This window comes from Scyliorhinus torazame, chromosome 15 (genome assembly GCF_047496885.1).
Source record: "Scyliorhinus torazame isolate Kashiwa2021f chromosome 15, sScyTor2.1, whole genome shotgun sequence".
In the NCBI taxonomy this organism is placed as follows: Eukaryota; Metazoa; Chordata; class Chondrichthyes; order Carcharhiniformes; family Scyliorhinidae; genus Scyliorhinus; species Scyliorhinus torazame.
The window spans coordinates 9,557,152-9,581,971 of record NC_092721.1 but is presented as its reverse complement, the minus strand read 5'-3'; the positions used below and the strand labels follow the sequence as shown (position 1 = coordinate 9,581,971).

At 53.5% G+C, this 24,820-nt stretch overlaps 1 protein-coding gene across 2 annotated transcripts in view; it reads right to left on the bottom strand.

Annotated features, from left to right (window-relative positions):
• The window catches only part of tmtc4 (transmembrane O-mannosyltransferase targeting cadherins 4), a 72,155-nt gene that overhangs the window by 28,882 nt on the left and 18,453 nt on the right, over positions 1-24,820 (bottom strand). For both annotated transcript variants that reach the window (XM_072476059.1, XM_072476060.1), the window contains exons 3-4: positions 1,950-2,065; positions 50-266 (exon numbers count right to left, since the gene is read on the bottom strand). In XM_072476059.1, the coding sequence (XP_072332160.1) occupies positions 50-266; positions 1,950-2,065 (333 nt within the window). The remainder of the gene's footprint in view (positions 1-49; positions 267-1,949; positions 2,066-24,820) is intronic.

The window sequence follows — 24,820 nt, the reverse complement described above, 5'->3', positions numbered from 1 at the left end:
CCACAAACTTTCAATCAGTCTTAAGCCCACCTTGAAATAATTTACTTACGCTCTCTGTGTGTATCGGATGCACAGCAAAGAGCAGGGCAGCTAGAAATGATGCTTTTGGTGCCCTGTTGCGCTGCCTCCCTTTCTCATCATGCTCGAGACCACCTAGAAGCACTGAGAACACATCGAGGGTCATGACAGAAATCACGCTGTGAAGTACAATGTTGACCACGTGAAATCCAACCGGGTGCAATCCTCCAGCTATCAAGTAGTTCAACCTGAGAGAGATGGATATGCGGGCAGATCATAAATTAAACATGAACTTAATGAAGGTACAAATTGCGTACTGCCCTGTATTTTACACTGCGCTCTTGTACGATAGGAGAGGTAAACGATGCGTGGTAATCCTATAATACTCCACACAGTGGCAATATTCCGGACACTACCGCAGCATAGAAAAACAATGTCATTGTCCACACCATCAGAATGGAAGTCTTCAACTGCATAAGAACATCCTTATTTATTCCACACTCTGCACTATAACGACAGAGGTTATGCACACTATGAGATGGCACTTGTTCAGACAGTACTGCTAGGACGATAGTTTTTAGCTGCCTTCACACTAAAAATTAGGATTTTTGCTCAATTAATTTTGCTTGTTGAGATATTAACCCATCCATTCACGGAATTATTTTAATTAAACCAAACAATCTTTTTTTTAATATAAATTTAGAGTACCCAATTCATCTTTTCCAATTAAGAGGCAATTTAGCGTGTTCAATCCACCTACCCTGCACATCTTTGGGTTGTGGGGGCGAAACCCACGCAGACACGGGGAGAATGTGCAAACTCTACACGGGCAGTGACCCAGAGCCGGGATCGAACCTGGGACCTCGGTGCCGTGAGGCAGCCGTGCTAACCCACTCTGCTACCATGCAGCCCGACCAAACAATCTTAATGATGTGTTGGCAAGTAGTAATCAAAATTTAAATCTGCTTTTTATGGAACCTGACAGGCAGCCAAATTCTCCAAACCAGTGAATGTACTATATGGATGGTTAGTGAAAGAGATTAAGCGGAAATGGGAGGAGGAGTTGCGGTTGGAGATGGGGTGGGGGATTTGGAGTGAAGCAACGCGTCAGTTCAACTCAACCTCCTCCTGCGCAAGGATGAGCCTCATACAGTTCAAGGTGGGAGCAGAGGGCCCATATGACTCGGGCCCGGCTGAGTGGGTTCTTCCCGGGAGTGGCAATTTGTGTGGGAGGGGCCGGCGAACCATTCCCACATGTTCTGGGGGTGTACAGAATTGGAGAGTTTCTGAGGGGCGGTGTTCGAGAGTCTGTCGGGGATTGTGAGGGTGCAGCCGGACTCTACGGTGGCGGTTTTGGGGTGTAGGAGGTGCTGGAGGAAGGGGGCCGATGTCATGGCCTTCGCCTCTCTGATAACCGCCCCCCCCAACCACAAACAAATCCTCAAACAGGGATAGAAGCAGCCTCCACCGCACTACACACCCCTCCTCCGATCCCCTGGGGGGAAACTTCATTCTCTCCAACCTGAGGACCCCGTATAGGTCCCCCCCCCCCCCCCCCCCCCCCCCCACCCCCCACGCCATGACCCCCGGTGGTGCTGCCGACCTGTCCTCACGGACAGTGACCCGGCCGGGGTCGAACCGGGGTTCTCGGCGGCGGGAGTCAGCAGTGCTAACCACTGCGCCACCGTGCCCCCACCCCCACGTTTACCCAAGACACGAATAATAATCTGTGCCTTCCAAACATCAGAATTCATGCAAGAGAGAATTGGTTAATTTCCATCAATTTAAATGTACAGAAAGCCAATATAACTGCCTTTAAATAAAGCTGTGCTTGCCTGGTACGTAGGTACTTATTACATGTTGCAAATAACATGTAAACATTACAGTATAAAAATGAACGGAACCCTTTCAACACTAACACGCAGTCTCACCGGAACGTAAGCACTGTGAATGGTCGGTAGGACTTGTGACTGGTGTTGCTGATCAGGTTAGAACCCCAGAAGTCGTGTTCCCAAAGGATGCGAAGTGACGTCTCCGGCCGAAGATCCTGACACATGAAGGAAATACCACAAGTTAATTGATGCAAGTTTTAAAAAATAAATAAATGCTTGACCTGATTCTCCACCGCGCTCATTCCAAGGACCTGCTTATCCCTATTTCTGTGACCTTCTCCAGCCCCGCCATCCTCCGAGATCTCAATGCTGCTTCAATTCTGGACCCTCGCACCTCGCCGATTTTAATCGTTCCACTACAGGGGGCTGTGCCTTCAGCTGGATGCTGCCTACAGATCTCCAAAACCTCTCTCTCTTGCTTCACCTGCCTCTACCAATAATATAATAATCTTTATTGTCACAAGGAGGCCAACATTCGCACTGCAATGAAGTTACTGTGAAAAGCCCCGAGTCGCCACACTCAGGCGCCTGTTCGGGTACACAGAGGGAGAATTCACAATGTTCAATTCACCTAACTAGCACGTCTTCCAGGACTGTGGGAGGAAACCGGAGCACCCGGAGGAAACCCACACAGACACGGGGAGAACGTGCAGACTCCGCACAGACAGTGACCCAAGCCACGAATCGAACCTGGGACCCTGGCGCTGTGAAGCAACAGTGCTAACCACCATGCTACCGTGCCGCCCAACTGATGGGCCTGCGTGGAACAACACTGCGGGAAGGTGTAACGACATGACAAGATGACAAACCCACTTACTTTTCTACTTCTTTCTTGCTCCGGTGTTAATCCAACTTCCCCTAAATGCACCTACACCATTCACATCACCACCCTCTATAACAGCGAGTTCCACACCCTCACCACTCCCTAACAGCGAGTTCCACACCCTCACCACTCTCTAGAACAGCGAGTTCCACACCCTCACCACTCTCTGTAACAGCGAGTTCCACACCCTCACCACTCCCTAACAGCGAGTTCCACACCCTCACCACTCCCTAACAGCGAGTTCCACACCCTCACCACTCTCTATAACAGCGAGTTCCACACCCTCACCACTCTCTATAACAGCGAGTTCCACAACCTCACCACTCTCTATAACAGCGAGTTCCACACCCTCACCACTCCCTAACAGCGAGTTCCACACCCTCACCACTCTCTATAACAGCGAGTTCCACACCCTCACCACTCGCTAACAGCGGGTTCCACACCCTCACCACTCTCTATAACAGCGAGTTCCACACCCTCACCACTCTCTATAACAGCAAGTTCCACACCCTCACCACTCTCTATAACAGCGAGTTCCACACCCTCACCACTCTCTATAACAGCGAGTTCCACACCCTCACCACTCTCTCTTAACAGCGAGTTCCACACCCACACCACTCTCTATAACAGCGAGTTCCACACCCTCACCACTCTCTATAACAGCGAGTTCCACACCCTCACCACTCTCTATAACAGCGAGTTCCACACCCTCACCACTCTCTATAACAGCGAGTTCCACACCCTCACCACTCCCTAACAGCGGGTTCCACACCCTCACCACTCCCTACAACAGCGAGTTCCACACCCTCACCACTCTCTATAACAGCGAGTTCCACACCCTCACCACTCTCTGTAACAGCGAGTTCCACACCCTCACCACTCTCTATAACAGCGAGTTCCACACCCTCACCACTCTCTATAACAGCGAGTTCCACACCGTCACCACTCCCTAACAGCGAGTTCCACACCCTCACCACTCTCGAACAGCGAGTTCCACACCCTCACCACTCCCTAACAGCGAGTTCCACACCCTAACCACTCTCCATAACAGCGAGTTCCACACCCTCACCACTCTCTATAACAGCGAGTTCCACAACCTCACCACTCCCTAACAGCGAGTTCCACACCCTCACCACTCTCTATAACAGCGAGTTCCACACCCTCACCACTCCCTAACAGCGGGTTCCACACCCTCACCACTCCCTACAACAGCGAGTTCCACACCCTCACCACTCTCTATAACAGCGAGTTCCACACCCTCACCACTCTCTATAACAGCGAGTTCCACACCCTCACCACTCCCTAACAGCGAGTTCCACACCCTCACCACTCTCTATAACAGCGAGTTCCACACCCTCACCACTCTCTAGAACAGTGAGTTCCACACCCTCACCGCTCTCTATAACAGCGAGTTCCACACCCTCACCACTCTCTATAACAGCGAGTTCCACACCCTCACCACTCTCTATAACAGCGAGTTCCACACCATCACCACTCTCTATAACAGCGAGTTCCACACCCTCACCACTCTCTATAACAGCGAGTTCCACACCCTCACCACTCTCTATAACAGCGAGTTCCACACCCTCACCACTCTCTAACAGTGGGTTCCACACCCTCACCACTCCCTCCAACAGCGAGTTCCACACCCTCACCACTCCCTAACAGCGGGTTCCACACCCTCACCACTCTCTATAACAGCGAGTTCCACACCCTCACCACTCCCTAACAGCGAGTACCACACCCTCACCACTCTCTATAACAGCGAGTTCCACACCCTCACCACTCTCTCTAACAGCGGGTTCCACACCCTCACCACTCCCTAACAGCGAGTTCCACACCCTCACCACTCTCTATAACAGCGAGTTCCACACCCTCACCACTCTCTATAACAGCGAGTTCCACACCCTCACCACTCCCTAACAGCGAGTTCCACACCCTCACCACTCTCTATAACAGCGAGTTCCACACCCTCACCACTCTCTATAACAGCGAGTTCCACACCCTCACCACTCCCTAACAGCGAGTTCCACACCCTCACCACTCTCTATAACAGCGAGTTCCACACCCTCACCACTCCCTAACAGCGAGTTCCACACCCTCACCACTCTCTATAACAGCGAGTTCCACACCCTCACCACTCTCTATAACAGCGAGTTCCACACCCTCACCACTCCCTAACAGCGAGTTCCACACCCTCACCACTCTCTATAACAGCGAGTTCCACACCCTCACCACTCTCTATAACAGCGAGTTCCACACCCTCACCACTCCCTAACAGCGAGTTCCACACCCTCACCACTCTCTATAACAGCGAGTTCCACACCCTCACCACTCTCTATAATAGCGAGTTCCACACCCTCACCACTCTCCCTAACAGCGAGTTCCACACCGTCACCACTCTCTATAACAGCGAGTTCCACACCCTCACCACTCCCTAACAGCGAGTTCCACACCCTCACCACTCCCTAACAGCGAGTTCCACACCCTCACCACTCTCTCTAACAGCGAGTTCCACAACCTCACCACTCTCTCTAACAGCGAGTTCCACACCCTCACCACTCTCTGTAACAGCGAGTTCCACACCCTCACCACTCCCTAACAGCGAGTTCCACACCCTCACCACTCTCTATAACAGCGAGTTCCACACCCTCACCACTCTCTATAACAGCGAGTTCCACACCCTCACCACTCCCTAACAGCGAGTTCCACACCCTCACCACTCCCTAACAGCGAGTTCCACACCCTCACCACTCTCTCTAACAGCGAGTTCCACACCCTCACCACTCTCTCTAACAGCGAGTTCCACACCCTCACCACTCTCTATAACAGCGAGTTCCACACCCTCACCACTCTCTATAACAGCGAGTTCCACACCCTCACCACTCTCTATAACAGCGAGTTCCACACCCTCACCACTCTCTATACAGCGAGTTCCACACCCTCACCACTCTCTGTAACAGCGAGTTCCACACCCACACCACTCTCTATAACAGCGAGTTCCACACCCTCACCACTCTCTATAACAGCGAGTTCCACACCCTCACCACTCTCTATAACAGCGAGTTCCACACCCTCACCACTCTCCCTAACAGCGAGTTCCACACCCTCACCACTCTCTATAACAGCGTGTTCCACACCCTCACCACTCTCTATAACAGCGAGTTCCACACCCTCACCACTCTCCCTAACAGCGAGTTCCACACCCTCACCACTCTCCCTAACAGCGAGTTCCACACTCTCACCACTCTCTATAACAGCGAGTTCCACACCCTCACCACTCTCCCTAACAGCGAGTTCCACACCCTCACCACTCTCGATAACAGCGAGTTCCACACCCTCGCCACTCCCTAACAGCGTGTTCCACACCCACACCACTCTCTCTAACAGCGAGTTCCACACCCTCACCACTCTCTATAACAGCGAGTTCCACACCCTCACCACTCTCTATAACAGCGAGTTCCACACCCTCACCACTCCCTAACAGCGAGTTCCACACCCTCAACACTCTCTGTAACAGCGAGTTCCACACCCTCACCACTCCCTACAACAGCGAGTTCCACACCCTCACCACTCTCTATAACAGAGAGTTCCACACCCTCACCACTCTCTATAACAGCGAGTTCCACACCCACACCACTCTCTGTAACAGCGAGTTCCACACCCTCACCACTCTCTATAACAGCGAGTTCCACACCCTCACCACTCTCTGTAACAGCGAGTTCCACACCCTCACCACTCTCTATAACAGCGAGTTCCACACCCTCACCACTCTCTATAACAGCGAGTTCCACACCCTCACCACTCTCTATAACAGCGAGTTCCACACCCTCACCACTCTCTATAACAGCGAGTTCCACACCCTCACCACTCTCGACAACAGCGAGTTCCACACCCTCACCACTCTCTATAACAGCGAGTTCCACACCCTCACCACTCTCTATAACAGCGAGTTCCACACCCATACCACTCCCTAACAGCGAGTTCCACACCCTCACCACTCCCTAACAGCGAGTTCCACACCCTCACCACTCTCTCTAACAGCGAGTTCCACACCCTCACCACTCACTACAACAGCGAGTTCCACACCCTCACCACTCTCTATAACAGCGAGTTCCACACCCTCACCACTCTCTATAACAGCGAGTTCCACACCCTCACCACTCTCTATAACAGCGAGTTCCACACCCTCACCACTCTCTATAACAGCGAGTTCCACACCCTCACCATTCTCTATAACAGCGAGTTCCACACCCTCACCACTCTCTATAACAGCGAGTTCCACACCCTCACCACTCTCTAACAGTGGGTTCCACACCCTCACCACTCCCTCCAACAGCGAGTTCCACACCCTCACCACTCTCTATAACAGCGAGTTCCACACCCTCACCACTCTCTAACAGTGGGTTCCACACCCTCACCACTCCCTCCAACAGCGAGTTCCACACCCTCACCACTCCCTAACAGCGGGTTCCACACCCTCACCACTCTCTATAACAGCGAGTTCCACACCCTCACCACTCCCTAACAGCGAGTTCCACACCCTCACCACTCTCTATAACAGCGAGTTCCACACCCTCACCACTCTCTCTAACAGCGGGTTCCACACCCTCACCACTCCCTAACAGCGAGTTCCACACCCTCACCACTCTCTATAACAGCGAGTTCCACACCCTCACCACTCTCTATAACAGCGAGTTCCACACCCTCACCACTCCCTAACAGCGAGTTCCACACCCTCACCACTCTCTATAACAGCGAGTTCCACACCCTCACCGCTCTCTATAACAGCGAGTTCCACACCCTCACCACTCCCTAACAGCGAGTTCCACACCCTCACCACTCTCTATAACAGCGAGTTCCACACCCTCACCACTCCCTAACAGCGAGTTCCACACCCTCACCACTCTCTATAACAGCGAGTTCCACACCCTCACCACTCTCTATAACAGCGAGTTCCACACCCTCACCACTCCCTAACAGCGAGTTCCACACCCTCACCACTCTCTATAACAGCGAGTTCCACACCCTCACCACTCTCTATAACAGCGAGTTCCACACCCTCACCACTCTCTATAACAGCGAGTTCCACACCCTCACCACTCCCTAACAGCGAGTTCCACACCCTCACCACTCTCTATAACAGCGAGTTCCACACCCTCACCACTCTCTAGAACAGTGAGTTCCACACCCTCACCGCTCTCTATAACAGCGAGTTCCACACCCTCACCACTCTCTATAACAGCGAGTTCCACACCCTCACCACTCTCTATAACAGCGAGTTCCACACCATCACCACTCTCTATAACAGCGAGTTCCACACCCTCACCACTCTCTATAACAGCGAGTTCCACACCCTCACCACTCTCTATAACAGCGAGTTCCACACCCTCACCACTCTCTAACAGTGGGTTCCACACCCTCACCACTCCCTCCAACAGCGAGTTCCACACCCTCACCACTCCCTAACAGCGGGTTCCACACCCTCACCACTCTCTATAACAGCGAGTTCCACACCCTCACCACTCCCTAACAGCGAGTTCCACACCCTCACCACTCTCTATAACAGCGAGTTCCACACCCTCACCACTCTCTCTAACAGCGGGTTCCACACCCTCACCACTCCCTAACAGCGAGTTCCACACCCTCACCACTCTCTATAACAGCGAGTTCCACACCCTCACCACTCTCTATAACAGCGAGTTCCACACCCTCACCACTCCCTAACAGCGAGTTCCACACCCTCACCACTCTCTATAACAGCGAGTTCCACACCCTCACCACTCTCTATAACAGCGAGTTCCACACCCTCACCACTCCCTAACAGCGAGTTCCACACCCTCACCACTCTCTATAACAGCGAGTTCCACACCCTCACCACTCCCTAACAGCGAGTTCCACACCCTCACCACTCTCTATAACGGCGAGTTCCACACCCTCACCACTCTCTATAACAGCGAGTTCCACACCCTCACCACTCCCTAACAGCGAGTTCCACACCCTCACCACTCTCTATAACAGCGAGTTCCACACCCTCACCACTCCCTAACAGCGAGTTCCACACCCTCACCACTCCCTAACAGCGAGTTCCACACCCTCACCACTCTCTCTAACAGCGAGTTCCACAACCTCACCACTCTCTCTAACAGCGAGTTCCACACCCTCACCACTCTCTGTAACAGCGAGTTCCACACCCTCACCACTCCCTAACAGCGAGTTCCACACCCTCACCACTCTCTATAACAGCGAGTTCCACACCCTCACCACTCTCTATAACAGCGAGTTCCACACCCTCACCACTCCCTAACAGCGAGTTCCACACCCTCACCACTCCCTAACAGCGAGTTCCACACCCTCACCACTCTCTCTAACAGCGAGTTCCACACCCTCACCACTCTCTCTAACAGCGAGTTCCACACCCTCACCACTCTCTATAACAGCGAGTTCCACACCCTCACCACTCTCTATAACAGCGAGTTCCACACCCTCACCACTCTCTATAACAGCGAGTTCCACACCCTCACCACTCTCTATACAGCGAGTTCCACACCCTCACCACTCTCTGTAACAGCGAGTTCCACACCCACACCACTCTCTATAACAGCGAGTTCCACACCCTCACCACTCTCTATAACAGCGAGTTCCACACCCTCACCACTCTCTATAACAGCGAGTTCCACACCCTCACCACTCTCCCTAACAGCGAGTTCCACACCCTCACCACTCTCTATAACAGCGTGTTCCACACCCTCACCACTCTCTATAACAGCGAGTTCCACACCCTCACCACTCTCCCTAACAGCGAGTTCCACACCCTCACCACTCTCCCTAACAGCGAGTTCCACACCCTCACCACTCTCTATAACAGCGAGTTCCACACCCTCACCACTCTCCCTAACAGCGAGTTCCACACCCTCACCACTCTCGATAACAGCGAGTTCCACACCCTCGCCACTCCCTAACAGCGTGTTCCACACCCACACCACTCTCTCTAACAGCGAGTTCCACACCCTCACCACTCTCTATAACAGCGAGTTCCACACCCTCACCACTCTCTATAACAGCGAGTTCCACACCCTCACCACTCCCTAACAGCGAGTTCCACACCCTCAACACTCTCTGTAACAGCGAGTTCCACACCCTCACCACTCCCTACAACAGCGAGTTCCACACCCTCACCACTCTCTATAACAGAGAGTTCCACACCCTCACCACTCTCTATAACAGCGAGTTCCACACCCACACCACTCTCTGTAACAGCGAGTTCCACACCCTCACCACTCTCTATAACAGCGAGTTCCACACCCTCACCACTCTCTGTAACAGCGAGTTCCACACCCTCACCACTCTCTATAACAGCGAGTTCCACACCCTCACCACTCTCTATAACAGCGAGTTCCACACCCTCACCACTCTCTATAACAGCAAGTTCCACACCCTCACCACTCTCTATAACAGCGAGTTCCACACCCTCACCACTCTCGACAACAGCGAGTTCCACACCCTCACCACTCTCTATAACAGCGAGTTCCACACCCTCACCACTCTCTATAACAGCGAGTTCCACACCCATACCACTCCCTAACAGCGAGTTCCACACCCTCACCACTCCCTAACAGCGAGTTCCACACCCTCACCACTCTCTCTAACAGCGAGTTCCACACCCTCACCACTCACTACAACAGCGAGTTCCACACCCTCACCACTCTCTATAACAGCGAGTTCCACACCCTCACCACTCTCTATAACAGCGAGTTCCACACCCTCACCACTCTCTATAACAGCGAGTTCCACACCCTCACCACTCTCTATAACAGCGAGTTCCACACCCTCACCATTCTCTATAACAGCGAGTTCCACACCCTCACCACTCTCTATAACAGCGAGTTCCACACCCTCACCACTCTCTAACAGTGGGTTCCACACCCTCACCACTCCCTCCAACAGCGAGTTCCACACCCTCACCACTCTCTATAACAGCGAGTTCCACACCCTCACCACTCTCTAACAGTGGGTTCCACACCCTCACCACTCCCTCCAACAGCGAGTTCCACACCCTCACCACTCCCTAACAGCGGGTTCCACACCCTCACCACTCTCTATAACAGCGAGTTCCACACCCTCACCACTCCCTAACAGCGAGTTCCACACCCTCACCACTCTCTATAACAGCGAGTTCCACACCCTCACCACTCTCTCTAACAGCGGGTTCCACACCCTCACCACTCCCTAACAGCGAGTTCCACACCCTCACCACTCTCTATAACAGCGAGTTCCACACCCTCACCACTCTCTATAACAGCGAGTTCCACACCCTCACCACTCCCTAACAGCGAGTTCCACACCCTCACCACTCTCTATAACAGCGAGTTCCACACCCTCACCGCTCTCTATAACAGCGAGTTCCACACCCTCACCACTCCCTAACAGCGAGTTCCACACCCTCACCACTCTCTATAACAGCGAGTTCCACACCCTCACCACTCCCTAACAGCGAGTTCCACACCCTCACCACTCTCTATAACAGCGAGTTCCACACCCTCACCACTCTCTATAACAGCGAGTTCCACACCCTCACCACTCCCTAACAGCGAGTTCCACACCCTCACCACTCTCTATAACAGCGAGTTCCACACCCTCACCACTCTCTATAACAGCGAGTTCCACACCCTCACCACTCTCTATAACAGCGAGTTCCACACCCTCACCACTCCCTAACAGCGAGTTCCACACCCTCACCACTCTCTATAACAGCGAGTTCCACACCCTCACCACTCTCTAGAACAGTGAGTTCCACACCCTCACCGCTCTCTATAACAGCGAGTTCCACACCCTCACCACTCTCTATAACAGCGAGTTCCACACCCTCACCACTCTCTATAACAGCGAGTTCCACACCATCACCACTCTCTATAACAGCGAGTTCCACACCCTCACCACTCTCTATAACAGCGAGTTCCACACCCTCACCACTCTCTATAACAGCGAGTTCCACACCCTCACCACTCTCTAACAGTGGGTTCCACACCCTCACCACTCCCTCCAACAGCGAGTTCCACACCCTCACCACTCCCTAACAGCGAGTTCCACACCCTCACCACTCCCTAACAGCGAGTTCCACACCATCACCACTCTCTATAACAGCGAGTTCCACACCCTCACCACTCTCTGTAACAGCGAGTTCCACACCCTCACCACTCCCTAACAGCGAGTTCCACACCCTCACCACTCTCTATAACAGCGAGTTCCACACCCTCACCACTCTCTATAACAGCGAGTTCCACACCCTCACCACTCCCTAACAGCGAGTTCCACACCCTCACCACTCCCTAACAGCGAGTTCCACACCCTCACCACTCTCTCTAACAGCGAGTTCCACACCCTCACCACTCTCTATAACAGCGAGTTCCACACCCTCACCACTCTCTGTACAGCGAGTTCCACACCCTCACCACTCTCTGTAACAGCGAGTTCCACACCCACACCACTCTCTATAACAGCGAGTTCCACACCCTCACCACTCTCTATAACAGCGAGTTCCACACCCTCACCACTCTCTATAACAGCGAGTTCCACACCCTCACCACTCTCCCTAACAGCGAGTTCCACACCCTCACCACTCTCTATAACAGCGTGTTCCACACCCTCACCACTCTCTATAACAGCGAGTTCCACACCCTCACCACTCTCCCTAACAGCGAGTTCCACACCCTCACCACTCTCCCTAACAGCGAGTTCCACACCCTCACCACTCTCTATAACAGCGAGTTCCACACCCTCACCACTCTCCCTAACAGCGAGTTCCACACCCTCACCACTCTCGATAACAGCGAGTTCCACACCCTCGCCACTCCCTAACAGCGTGTTCCACACCCACACCACTCTCTCTAACAGCGAGTTCCACACCCTCACCACTCTCTATAACAGCGAGTTCCACACCCTCACCACTCTCTATAACAGCGAGTTCCACACCCTCACCACACCCTAACAGCGAGTTCCACACCCTCAACACTCTCTGTAACAGCGAGTTCCACACCCTCACCACTCCCTACAACAGCGAGTTCCACACCCTCACCACTCTCTATAACAGAGAGTTCCACACCCTCACCACTCTCTATAACAGCGAGTTCCACACCCACACCACTCTCTGTAACAGCGAGTTCCACACCCTCACCACTCTCTATAACAGCGAGTTCCACACCCTCACCACTCTCTGTAACAGCGAGTTCCACACCCTCACCACTCTCTATAACAGCGAGTTCCACACCCTCACCACTCTCTATAACAGCGAGTTCCACACCCTCACCACTCTCTATAACAGCGAGTTCCACACCCTCACCACTCTCTATAACAGCGAGTTCCACACCCTCACCACTCTCGACAACAGCGAGTTCCACACCCTCACCACTCTCTATAACAGCGAGTTCCACACCCTCACCACTCTCTATAACAGCGAGTTCCACACCCATACCACTCCCTAACAGCGAGTTCCACACCCTCACCACTCCCTAACAGCGAGTTCCACACCCTCACCACTCTCTCTAACAGCGAGTTCCACACCCTCACCACTCACTACAACAGCGAGTTCCACACCCTCACCACTCTCTATAACAGCGAGTTCCACACCCTCACCACTCTCTATAACAGCGAGTTCCACACCCTCACCACTCTCTATAACAGCGAGTTCCACACCCTCACCACTCTCTATAACAGCGAGTTCCACACCCTCACCATTCTCTATAACAGCGAGTTCCACACCCTCACCACTCTCTATAACAGCGAGTTCCACACCCTCACCACTCTCTAACAGTGGGTTCCACACCCTCACCACTCCCTCCAACAGCGAGTTCCACACCCTCACCACTCTCTATAACAGCGAGTTCCACACCCTCACCACTCTCTAACAGTGGGTTCCACACCTTCACCACTCCCTCCAACAGCGAGTTCCACACCCTCACCACTCCCTAACAGCGGGTTCCACACCCTCACCACTCTCTATAACAGCGAGTTCCACACCCTCACCACTCCCTAACAGCGAGTTCCACACCCTCACCACTCTCTATAACAGCGAGTTCCACACCCTCACCACTCTCTCTAACAGCGGGTTCCACACCCTCACCACTCCCTAACAGCGAGTTCCACACCCTCACCACTCTCTATAACAGCGAGTTCCACACCCTCACCACTCTCTATAACAGCGAGTTCCACACCCTCACCACTCCCTAACAGCGAGTTCCACACCCTCACCACTCTCTATAACAGCGAGTTCCACACCCTCACCGCTCTCTATAACAGCGAGTTCCACACCCTCACCACTCCCTAACAGCGAGTTCCACACCCTCACCACTCTCTATAACAGCGAGTTCCACACCCTCACCACTCTCTCTAACAGCGGGTTCCACACCCTCACCACTCCCTAACAGCGAGTTCCACACCCTCACCACTCTCTATAACAGCGAGTTCCACACCCTCCCCACTCTCTATAACAGCGAGTTCCACACCCTCACCACTCCCTAACAGCGAGTTCCACACCCTCACCACTCTCTATAACAGCGAGTTCCACACCCTCACCGCTCTCTATAACAGCGAGTTCCACACCCTCACCACTCCCTAACAGCGAGTTCCACACCCTCACCACTCTCTATAACAGCGAGTTCCACACCCTCACCACTCCCTAACAGCGAGTTCCACACCCTCACCACTCTCTATAACAGCGAGTTCCACACCCTCACCACTCTCTATAACAGCGAGTTCCACACCCTCACCACTCCCTAACAGCGAGTTCCACACCCTCACCACTCTCTATAACAGCGAGTTCCACACCCTCACCACTCTCTATAACAGCGAGTTCCACACCCTCACCACTCTCTATAACAGCGAGTTCCACACCCTCACCACTCCCTAACAGCGAGTTCCACACCCTCACCACTCTCTATAACAGCGAGTTCCACACCCTCACCACTCTCTAGAACAGTGAGTTCCACACCCTCACCGCTCTCTATAACAGCGAGTTCCACACCCTCACCACTCTCTATAACAGCGAGTTCCACACCCTCACCACTCTCTATAACAGCGAGTTCCACACCATCACCACTCTCTATAACAGCGAGTTCCACACCCTCACCACTCTCTATAACAGCGAGTTCCACACCCTCGCCACTCTCTATAACAGCGAGTTCCACACCCTCACCACTCTCTAACAGTGGGTTCCACACCCTCACCACTCCCTCCAACAGCGAGTTCCACACCCTCACCACTCCCTAACAGCGAGTTCCACACCCTCACCACTCCCTAACAGCGAGTTCCACACCATCACCACTCTCTATAACAGCGAGTTCCACACCCTCACCACTCTCTGTAACAGCGAGTTCCACACCCTCACCACTCCCTAACAGCGAGTTCCACACCCTCACCACTCTCTATAACAGCGAGTTCCACACCCTCACCACTCTCTATAACAGCGAGTTCCACACCCTCACCACTCCCTAACAGCGAGTTCCACACCCTCACCACTCCCTAACAGCGAGTTCCACACCCTCACCACTCTCTCTAACAGCGAGTTCCACACCCTCACCACTCTCTATAACAGCGAGTTCCACACCCTCACCACTCTCTATACAGCGAGTTCCAGACCCTCACCACTCTCTGTAACAGCGAGTTCCACACCCACACCACTCTCTATAACAGCGAGTTCCACACCCTCACCACTCTCTATAACAGCGAGTTCCACACCCTCACCACTCTCTATAACAGCGAGTTCCACACCCTCACCACTCTCCCTAACAGCGAGTTCCACACCCTCACCACTCTCTATAACAGCGTGTTCCACACCCTCACCACTCTCTATAACAGCGAGTTCCACACCCTCACCACTCTCCCTAACAGCGAGTTCCACACCCTCACCACTCTCCCTAACAGCGAGTTCCACACCCTCACCACTCTCTATAACAGCGAGTTCCACACCCTCACCACTCTCCCTAACAGCGAGTTCCACACCCTCACCACTCTCGATAACAGCGAGTTCCACACCCTCGCCACTCCCTAACAGCGTGTTCCACACCCACACCACTCTCTCTAACAGCGAGTTCCACACCCTCACCACTCTCTATAACAGCGAGTTCCACACCCTCACCACTCTCTATAACAGCGAGTTCCACACCCTCACCACTCCCTAACAGCGAGTTCCACACCCTCAACACTCTCTGTAACAGCGAGTTCCACACCCTCACCACTCCCTACAACAGCGAGTTCCACACCCTCACCACTCTCTAGAACAGTGAGTTCCACACCCTCACCGCTCTCTATAACAGCGAGTTCCACACCCTCACCACTCTCTATAACAGCGAGTTCCACACCCTCACCACTCTCTATAACAGCGAGTTCCACACCATCACCACTCTCTATAACAGCGAGTTCCACACCCTCACCACTCTCTATAACAGCGAGTTCCACACCCTCACCACTCTCTATAACAGCGAGTTCCACACCCTCACCACTCTCTAACAGTGGGTTCCACACCCTCACCACTCCCTCCAACAGCGAGTTCCACACCCTCACCACTCCCTAACAGCGGGTTCCACACCCTCACCACTCTCTATAACAGCGAGTTCCACACCCTCACCACTCCCTAACAGCGAGTTCCACACCCTCACCACTCTCTCTAACAGCGAGTTCCACACCCTCACCACTCTCTATAACAGCGAGTTCCACACCCTCACCACTCTCTATACAGCGAGTTCCAGACCCTCACCACTCTCTGTAACAGCGAGTTCCACACCCACACCACTCTCTATAACAGCGAGTTCCACACCCTCACCACTCTCTATAACAGCGAGTTCCACACCCTCACCACTCTCTATAACAGCGAGTTCCACACCCTCACCACTCTCCCTAACAGCGAGTTCCACACCCTCACCACTCTCTATAACAGCGTGTTCCACACCCTCACCACTCTCTATAACAGCGAGTTCCACACCCTCACCACTCTCCCTAACAGCGAGTTCCACACCCTCACCACTCTCCCTAACAGCGAGTTCCACACCCTCACCACTCTCTATAACAGCGAGTTCCACACCCTCACCACTCTCCCTAACAGCGAGTTCCACACCCTCACCACTCTCGATAACAGCGAGTTCCACACCCTCGCCACTCCCTAACAGCGTGTTCCACACCCACACCACTCTCTCTAACAGCGAGTTCCACACCCTCACCACTCTCTATAACAGCGAGTTCCACACCCTCACCACTCTCTATAACAGCGAGTTCCACACCCTCACCACTCCCTAACAGCGAGTTCCACACCCTCAACACTCTCTGTAACAGCGAGTTCCACACCCTCACCACTCCCTACAACAGCGAGTTCCACACCCTCACCACTCTCTAGAACAGTGAGTTCCACACCCTCACCGCTCTCTATAACAGCGAGTTCCACACCCTCACCACTCTCTATAACAGCGAGTTCCACACCCTCACCACTCTCTATAACAGCGAGTTCCACACCATCACCACTCTCTATAACAGCGAGTTCCACACCCTCACCACTCTCTATAACAGCGAGTTCCACACCCTCACCACTCTCTATAACAGCGAGTTCCACACCCTCACCACTCTCTAACAGTGGGTTCCACACCCTCACCACTCCCTCCAACAGCGAGTTCCACACCCTCACCACTCCCTAACAGCGGGTTCCACACCCTCACCACTCTCTATAACAGCGAGTTCCACACCCTCACCACTCCCTAACAGCGAGTACCACACCCTCACCACTCTCTATAACAGCGAGTTCCACACCCTCACCACTCTCTCTAACAGCGGGTTCCACACCCTCACCACTCCCTAACAGCGAGTTCCACACCCTCACCACTCTCTATAACAGCGAGTTCCACACCCTCACCACTCTCTATAACAGCGAGTTCCACACCCTCACCACTCCCTAACAGCGAGTTCCACACCCTCACCACTCTCTATAACAGCGAGTTCCACACCCTCACCACTCTCTATAACAGCGAGTTCCACACCCTCACCACTCCCTAACAGCGAGTTCCACACCCTCACCACTCTCTATAACAGCGAGTTCCACACCCTCACCACTCTCTATAACAGCGAGTTCCACACCCTCACCACTCTCTATAACAGCGAGTTCCACACCCTCACCACTCTCTATAACAGCGAGTTCCACACCCTCACCACTCCCTAACAGCGAGTTCCACACCCTCACCACTCTCTATAACAGCGAGTTCCACACCCTCACCACTCTCTATAATAGCGAGTTCCACACCCTCACCACTCTCCCTAACAGCGAGTTCCACACCGTCACCACTCTCTATAACAGCGAGTTCCACACCCTCACCACTCCCTAACAGCGAGTTCCACACCCTCACCACTCCCTAACAGCGAGTTCCACACCCTCACCACTCTCTCTAACAGCGAGTTCCACAACCTCACCACTCTCTCTAACAGCGAGTTCCACACCCTCACCACTCTCTGTAACAGCGAGTTCCACACCCTCACCACTCCCTAACAGCGAGTTCCACACCCTCACCACTCTCTCTAACAGCGAGTTCCACACCCTCACCACTCTCTCTAACAGCGAGTTCCACACCCTCACCACTCTCTATAACAGCGAGTTCCACACCCTCACCACTCTCTATAACAGCGAGTTCCACACCCTCACCACTCTCTATAACAGCGAGTTCCACACCCTCACCACTCTCTATACAGCGAGTTCCACACCCTCACCACTCTCTGTAACAGCGAGTTCCACACCCACACCACTCTCTATAACAGCGAGTTCCACACCCTCACCACTCTCTATAACAGCGAGTTCCACACCCTCACCACTCTCTATAACAGCGAGTTCCACACCCTCACCACTCTCCCTAACAGCGAGTTCCACACCCTCACCACTCTCTATAACAGCGTGTTCCACACCCTCACCACTCTCTATAACAGCGAGTTCCACACCCTCACCACTCTCCCTAACAGCGAGTTCCACACCCTCACCACTCTCCCTAACAGCGAGTTCCACACTCTCACCACTCTCTATAACAGCGAGTTCCACACCCTCACCACTCTCCCTAACAGCGAGTTCCACACCCTCACCACTCTCGATAACAGCGAGTTCCACACCCTCGCCACTCCCTAACAGCGTGTTCCACACCCACACCACTCTCTCTAACAGCGAGTTCCACACCCTCACCACTCTCTATAACAGCGAGTTCCACACCCTCACCACTCTCTATAACAGCGAGTTCCACACCCTCACCACTCCCTAACAGCGAGTTCCACACCCTCAACACTCTCTGTAACAGCGAGTTCCACACCCTCACCACTCCCTACAACAGCGAGTTCCACACCCTCACCACTCTCTATAACAGAGAGTTCCACACCCTCACCACTCTCTATAACAGCGAGTTCCACACCCACACCACTCTCTGTAACAGCGAGTTCCACACCCTCACCACTCTCTATAACAGCGAGTTCCACACCCTCACCACTCTCTGTAACAGCGAGTTCCACACCCTCACCACTCTCTATAACAGCGAGTTCCACACCCTCACCACTCTCTGTAACAGCGAGTTCCACACCCTCACCACTCTCTATAACAGCGAGTTCCACACCCTCACCACTCTCTATAACAGCGAGTTCCACACCCTCACCACTCTCGACAACAGCGAGTTCCACACCCTCACCACTCTCTATAACAGCGAGTTCCACACCCTCACCACTCTCTATAACAGCGAGTTCCACACCCATACCACTCCCTAACAGCGAGTTCCACACCCTCACCACTCCCTAACAGCGAGTTCCACACCCTCACCACTCTCTCTAACAGCGAGTTCCACACCCTCACCACTCACTACAACAGCGAGTTCCACACCCTCACCACTCTCTATAACAGCGAGTTCCACACCCTCACCACTCTCTATAACAGCGAGTTCCACACCCTCACCACTCTCTATAACAGCGAGTTCCACACCCTCACCACTCTCTATAACAGCGAGTTCCACACCCTCACCATTCTCTATAACAGCGAGTTCCACACCCTCACCACTCTCTATAACAGCGAGTTCCACACCCTCACCATTCTCTAACAGTGGGTTCCACACCCTCACCACTCCCTCCAACAGCGAGTTCCACACCCTCACCACTCTCTATAACAGCGAGTTCCACACCCTCACCACTCTCTAACAGTGGGTTCCACACCCTCACCACTCCCTCCAACAGCGAGTTCCACACCCTCACCACTCCCTAACAGCGGGTTCCACACCCTCACCACTCTCTATAACAGCGAGTTCCACACCCTCACCACTCCCTAACAGCGAGTTCCACACCCTCACCACTCTCTATAACAGCGAGTTCCACACCCTCACCACTCTCTCTAACAGCGGGTTCCACACCCTCACCACTCCCTAACAGCGAGTTCCACACCCTCACCACTCTCTATAACAGCGAGTTCCACACCCTCACCACTCTCTATAACAGCGAGTTCCACACCCTCACCACTCCCTAACAGCGAGTTCCACACCCTCACCACTCTCTATAACAGCGAGTTCCACACCCTCACCGCTCTCTATAACAGCGAGTTCCACACCCTCACCACTCCCTAACAGCGAGTTCCACACCCTCACCACTCTCTATAACAGCGAGTTCCACACCCTCACCACTCCCTAACAGCGAGTTCCACACCCTCACCACTCTCTATAACAGCGAGTTCCACACCCTCACCACTCTCTATAACAGCGAGTTCCACACCCTCACCACTCCCTAACAGCGAGTTCCACACCCTCACCACTCTCTATAACAGCGAGTTCCACACCCTCACCACTCTCTATAACAGCGAGTTCCACACCCTCACCACTCTCTATAACAGCGAGTTCCACACCCTCACCACTCCCTAACAGCGAGTTCCACACCCTCACCACTCTCTATAACAGCGAGTTCCACACCCTCACCACTCTCTAGAACAGTGAGTTCCACACCCTCACCGCTCTCTATAACAGCGAGTTCCACACCCTCACCACTCTCTATAACAGCGAGTTCCACACCCTCACCACTCTCTATAACAGCGAGTTCCACACCATCACCACTCTCTATAACAGCGAGTTCCACACCCTCACCACTCTCTATAACAGCGAGTTCCACACCCTCACCACTCTCTATAACAGCGAGTTCCACACCCTCACCACTCTCTAACAGTGGGTTCCACACCCTCACCACTCCCTCCAACAGCGAGTTCCACACCCTCACCACTCCCTAACAGCGGGTTCCACACCCTCACCACTCTCTATAACAGCGAGTTCCACACCCTCACCACTCCCTAACAGCGAGTTCCACACCCTCACCACTCTCTATAACAGCGAGTTCCACACCCTCACCACTCTCTCTAACAGCGGGTTCCACACCCTCACCACTCCCTAACAGCGAGTTCCACACCCTCACCACTCTCTATAACAGCGAGTTCCACACCCTCACCACTCTCTATAACAGCGAGTTCCACACCCTCACCACTCCCTAACAGCGAGTTCCACACCCTCACCACTCTCTATAACAGCGAGTTCCACACCCTCACCACTCTCTATAACAGCGAGTTCCACACCCTCACCACTCCCTAACAGCGAGTTCCACACCCTCACCACTCTCTATAACAGCGAGTTCCACACCCTCACCACTCCCTAACAGCGAGTTCCACACCCTCACCACTCTCTATAACAGCGAGTTCCACACCCTCACCACTCTCTATAACAGCGAGTTCCACACCCTCACCACTCCCTAACAGCGAGTTCCACACCCTCACCACTCTCTATAACAGCGAGTTCCACACCCTCACCACTCCCTAACAGCGAGTTCCACACCCTCACCACTCCCTAACAGCGAGTTCCACACCCTCACCACTCTCTCTAACAGCGAGTTCCACAACCTCACCACTCTCTCTAACAGCGAGTTCCACACCCTCACCACTCTCTGTAACAGCGAGTTCCACACCCTCACCACTCCCTAACAGCGAGTTCCACACCCTCACCACTCTCTATAACAGCGAGTTCCACACCCTCACCACTCTCTATAACAGCGAGTTCCACACCCTCACCACTCCCTAACAGCGAGTTCCACACCCTCACCACTCCCTAACAGCGAGTTCCACACCCTCACCACTCTCTCTAACAGCGAGTTCCACACCCTCACCACTCTCTCTAACAGCGAGTTCCACACCCTCACCACTCTCTATAACAGCGAGTTCCACACCCTCACCACTCTCTATAACAGCGAGTTCCACACCCTCACCACTCTCTATAACAGCGAGTTCCACACCCTCACCACTCTCTATACAGCGAGTTCCACACCCTCACCACTCTCTGTAACAGCGAGTTCCACACCCACACCACTCTCTATAACAGCGAGTTCCACACCCTCACCACTCTCTATAACAGCGAGTTCCACACCCTCACCACTCTCTATAACAGCGAGTTCCACACCCTCACCACTCTCCCTAACAGCGAGTTCCACACCCTCACCACTCTCTATAACAGCGTGTTCCACACCCTCACCACTCTCTATAACAGCGAGTTCCACACCCTCACCACTCTCCCTAACAGCGAGTTCCACACCCTCACCACTCTCCCTAACAGCGAGTTCCACACCCTCACCACTCTCTATAACAGCGAGTTCCACACCCTCACCACTCTCCCTAACAGCGAGTTCCACACCCTCACCACTCTCGATAACAGCGAGTTCCACACCCTCGCCACTCCCTAACAGCGTGTTCCACACCCACACCACTCTCTCTAACAGCGAGTTCCACACCCTCACCACTCTCTATAACAGCGAGTTCCACACCCTCACCACTCTCTATAACAGCGAGTTCCACACCCTCACCACTCCCTAACAGCGAGTTCCACACCCTCAACACTCTCTGTAACAGCGAGTTCCACACCCTCACCACTCCCTACAACAGCGAGTTCCACACCCTCACCACTCTCTATAACAGAGAGTTCCACACCCTCACCACTCTCTATAACAGCGAGTTCCACACCCACACCACTCTCTGTAACAGCGAGTTCCACACCCTCACCACTCTCTATAACAGCGAGTTCCACACCCTCACCACTCTCTGTAACAGCGAGTTCCACACCCTCACCACTCTCTATAACAGCGAGTTCCACACCCTCACCACTCTCTATAACAGCGAGTTCCACACCCTCACCACTCTCTATAACAGCAAGTTCCACACCCTCACCACTCTCTATAACAGCGAGTTCCACACCCTCACCACTCTCGACAACAGCGAGTTCCACACCCTCACCACTCTCTATAACAGCGAGTTCCACACCCTCACCACTCTCTATAACAGCGAGTTCCACACCCATACCACTCCCTAACAGCGAGTTCCACACCCTCACCACTCCCTAACAGCGAGTTCCACACCCTCACCACTCTCTCTAACAGCGAGTTCCACACCCTCACCACTCACTACAACAGCGAGTTCCACACCCTCACCACTCTCTATAACAGCGAGTTCCACACCCTCACCACTCTCTATAACAGCGAGTTCCACACCCTCACCACTCTCTATAACAGCGAGTTCCACACCCTCACCACTCTCTATAACAGCGAGTTCCACACCCTCACCATTCTCTATAACAGCGAGTTCCACACCCTCACCACTCTCTATAACAGCGAGTTCCACACCCTCACCACTCTCTAACAGTGGGTTCCACACCCTCACCACTCCCTCCAACAGCGAGTTCCACACCCTCACCACTCTCTATAACAGCGAGTTCCACACCCTCACCACTCTCTAACAGTGGGTTCCACACCCTCACCACTCCCTCCAACAGCGAGTTCCACACCCTCACCACTCCCTAACAGCGGGTTCCACACCCTCACCACTCTCTATAACAGCGAGTTCCACACCCTCACCACTCCCTAACAGCGAGTTCCACACCCTCACCACTCTCTATAACAGCGAGTTCCACACCCTCACCACTCTCTCTAACAGCGGGTTCCACACCCTCACCACTCCCTAACAGCGAGTTCCACACCCTCACCACTCTCTATAACAGCGAGTTCCACACCCTCACCACTCTCTATAACAGCGAGTTCCACACCCTCACCACTCCCTAACAGCGAGTTCCACACCCTCACCACTCTCTATAACAGCGAGTTCCACACCCTCACCGCTCTCTATAACAGCGAGTTCCACACCCTCACCACTCCCTAACAGCGAGTTCCACACCCTCACCACTCTCTATAACAGCGAGTTCCACACCCTCACCACTCCCTAACAGCGAGTTCCACACCCTCACCACTCTCTATAACAGCGAGTTCCACACCCTCACCACTCTCTATAACAGCGAGTTCCACACCCTCACCACTCCCTAACAGCGAGTTCCACACCCTCACCACTCTCTATAACAGCGAGTTCCACACCCTCACCACTCTCTATAACAGCGAGTTCCACACCCTCACCACTCTCTATAACAGCGAGTTCCACACCCTCACCACTCCCTAACAGCGAGTTCCACACCCTCACCACTCTCTATAACAGCGAGTTCCACACCCTCACCACTCTCTAGAACAGTGAGTTCCACACCCTCACCGCTCTCTATAACAGCGAGTTCCACACCCTCACCACTCTCTATAACAGCGAGTTCCACACCCTCACCACTCTCTATAACAGCGAGTTCCACACCATCACCACTCTCTATAACAGCGAGTTCCACACCCTCACCACTCTCTATAACAGCGAGTTCCACACCCTCACCACTCTCTATAACAGCGAGTTCCACACCCTCACCACTCTCTAACAGTGGGTTCCACACCCTCACCACTCCCTCCAACAGCGAGTTCCACACCCTCACCACTCCCTAACAGCGAGTTCCACACCCTCACCACTCCCTAACAGCGAGTTCCACACCATCACCACTCTCTATAACAGCGAGTTCCACACCCTCACCACTCTCTGTAACAGCGAGTTCCACACCCTCACCACTCCCTAACAGCGAGTTCCACACCCTCACCACTCTCTATAACAGCGAGTTCCACACCCTCACCACTCTCTATAACAGCGAGTTCCACACCCTCACCACTC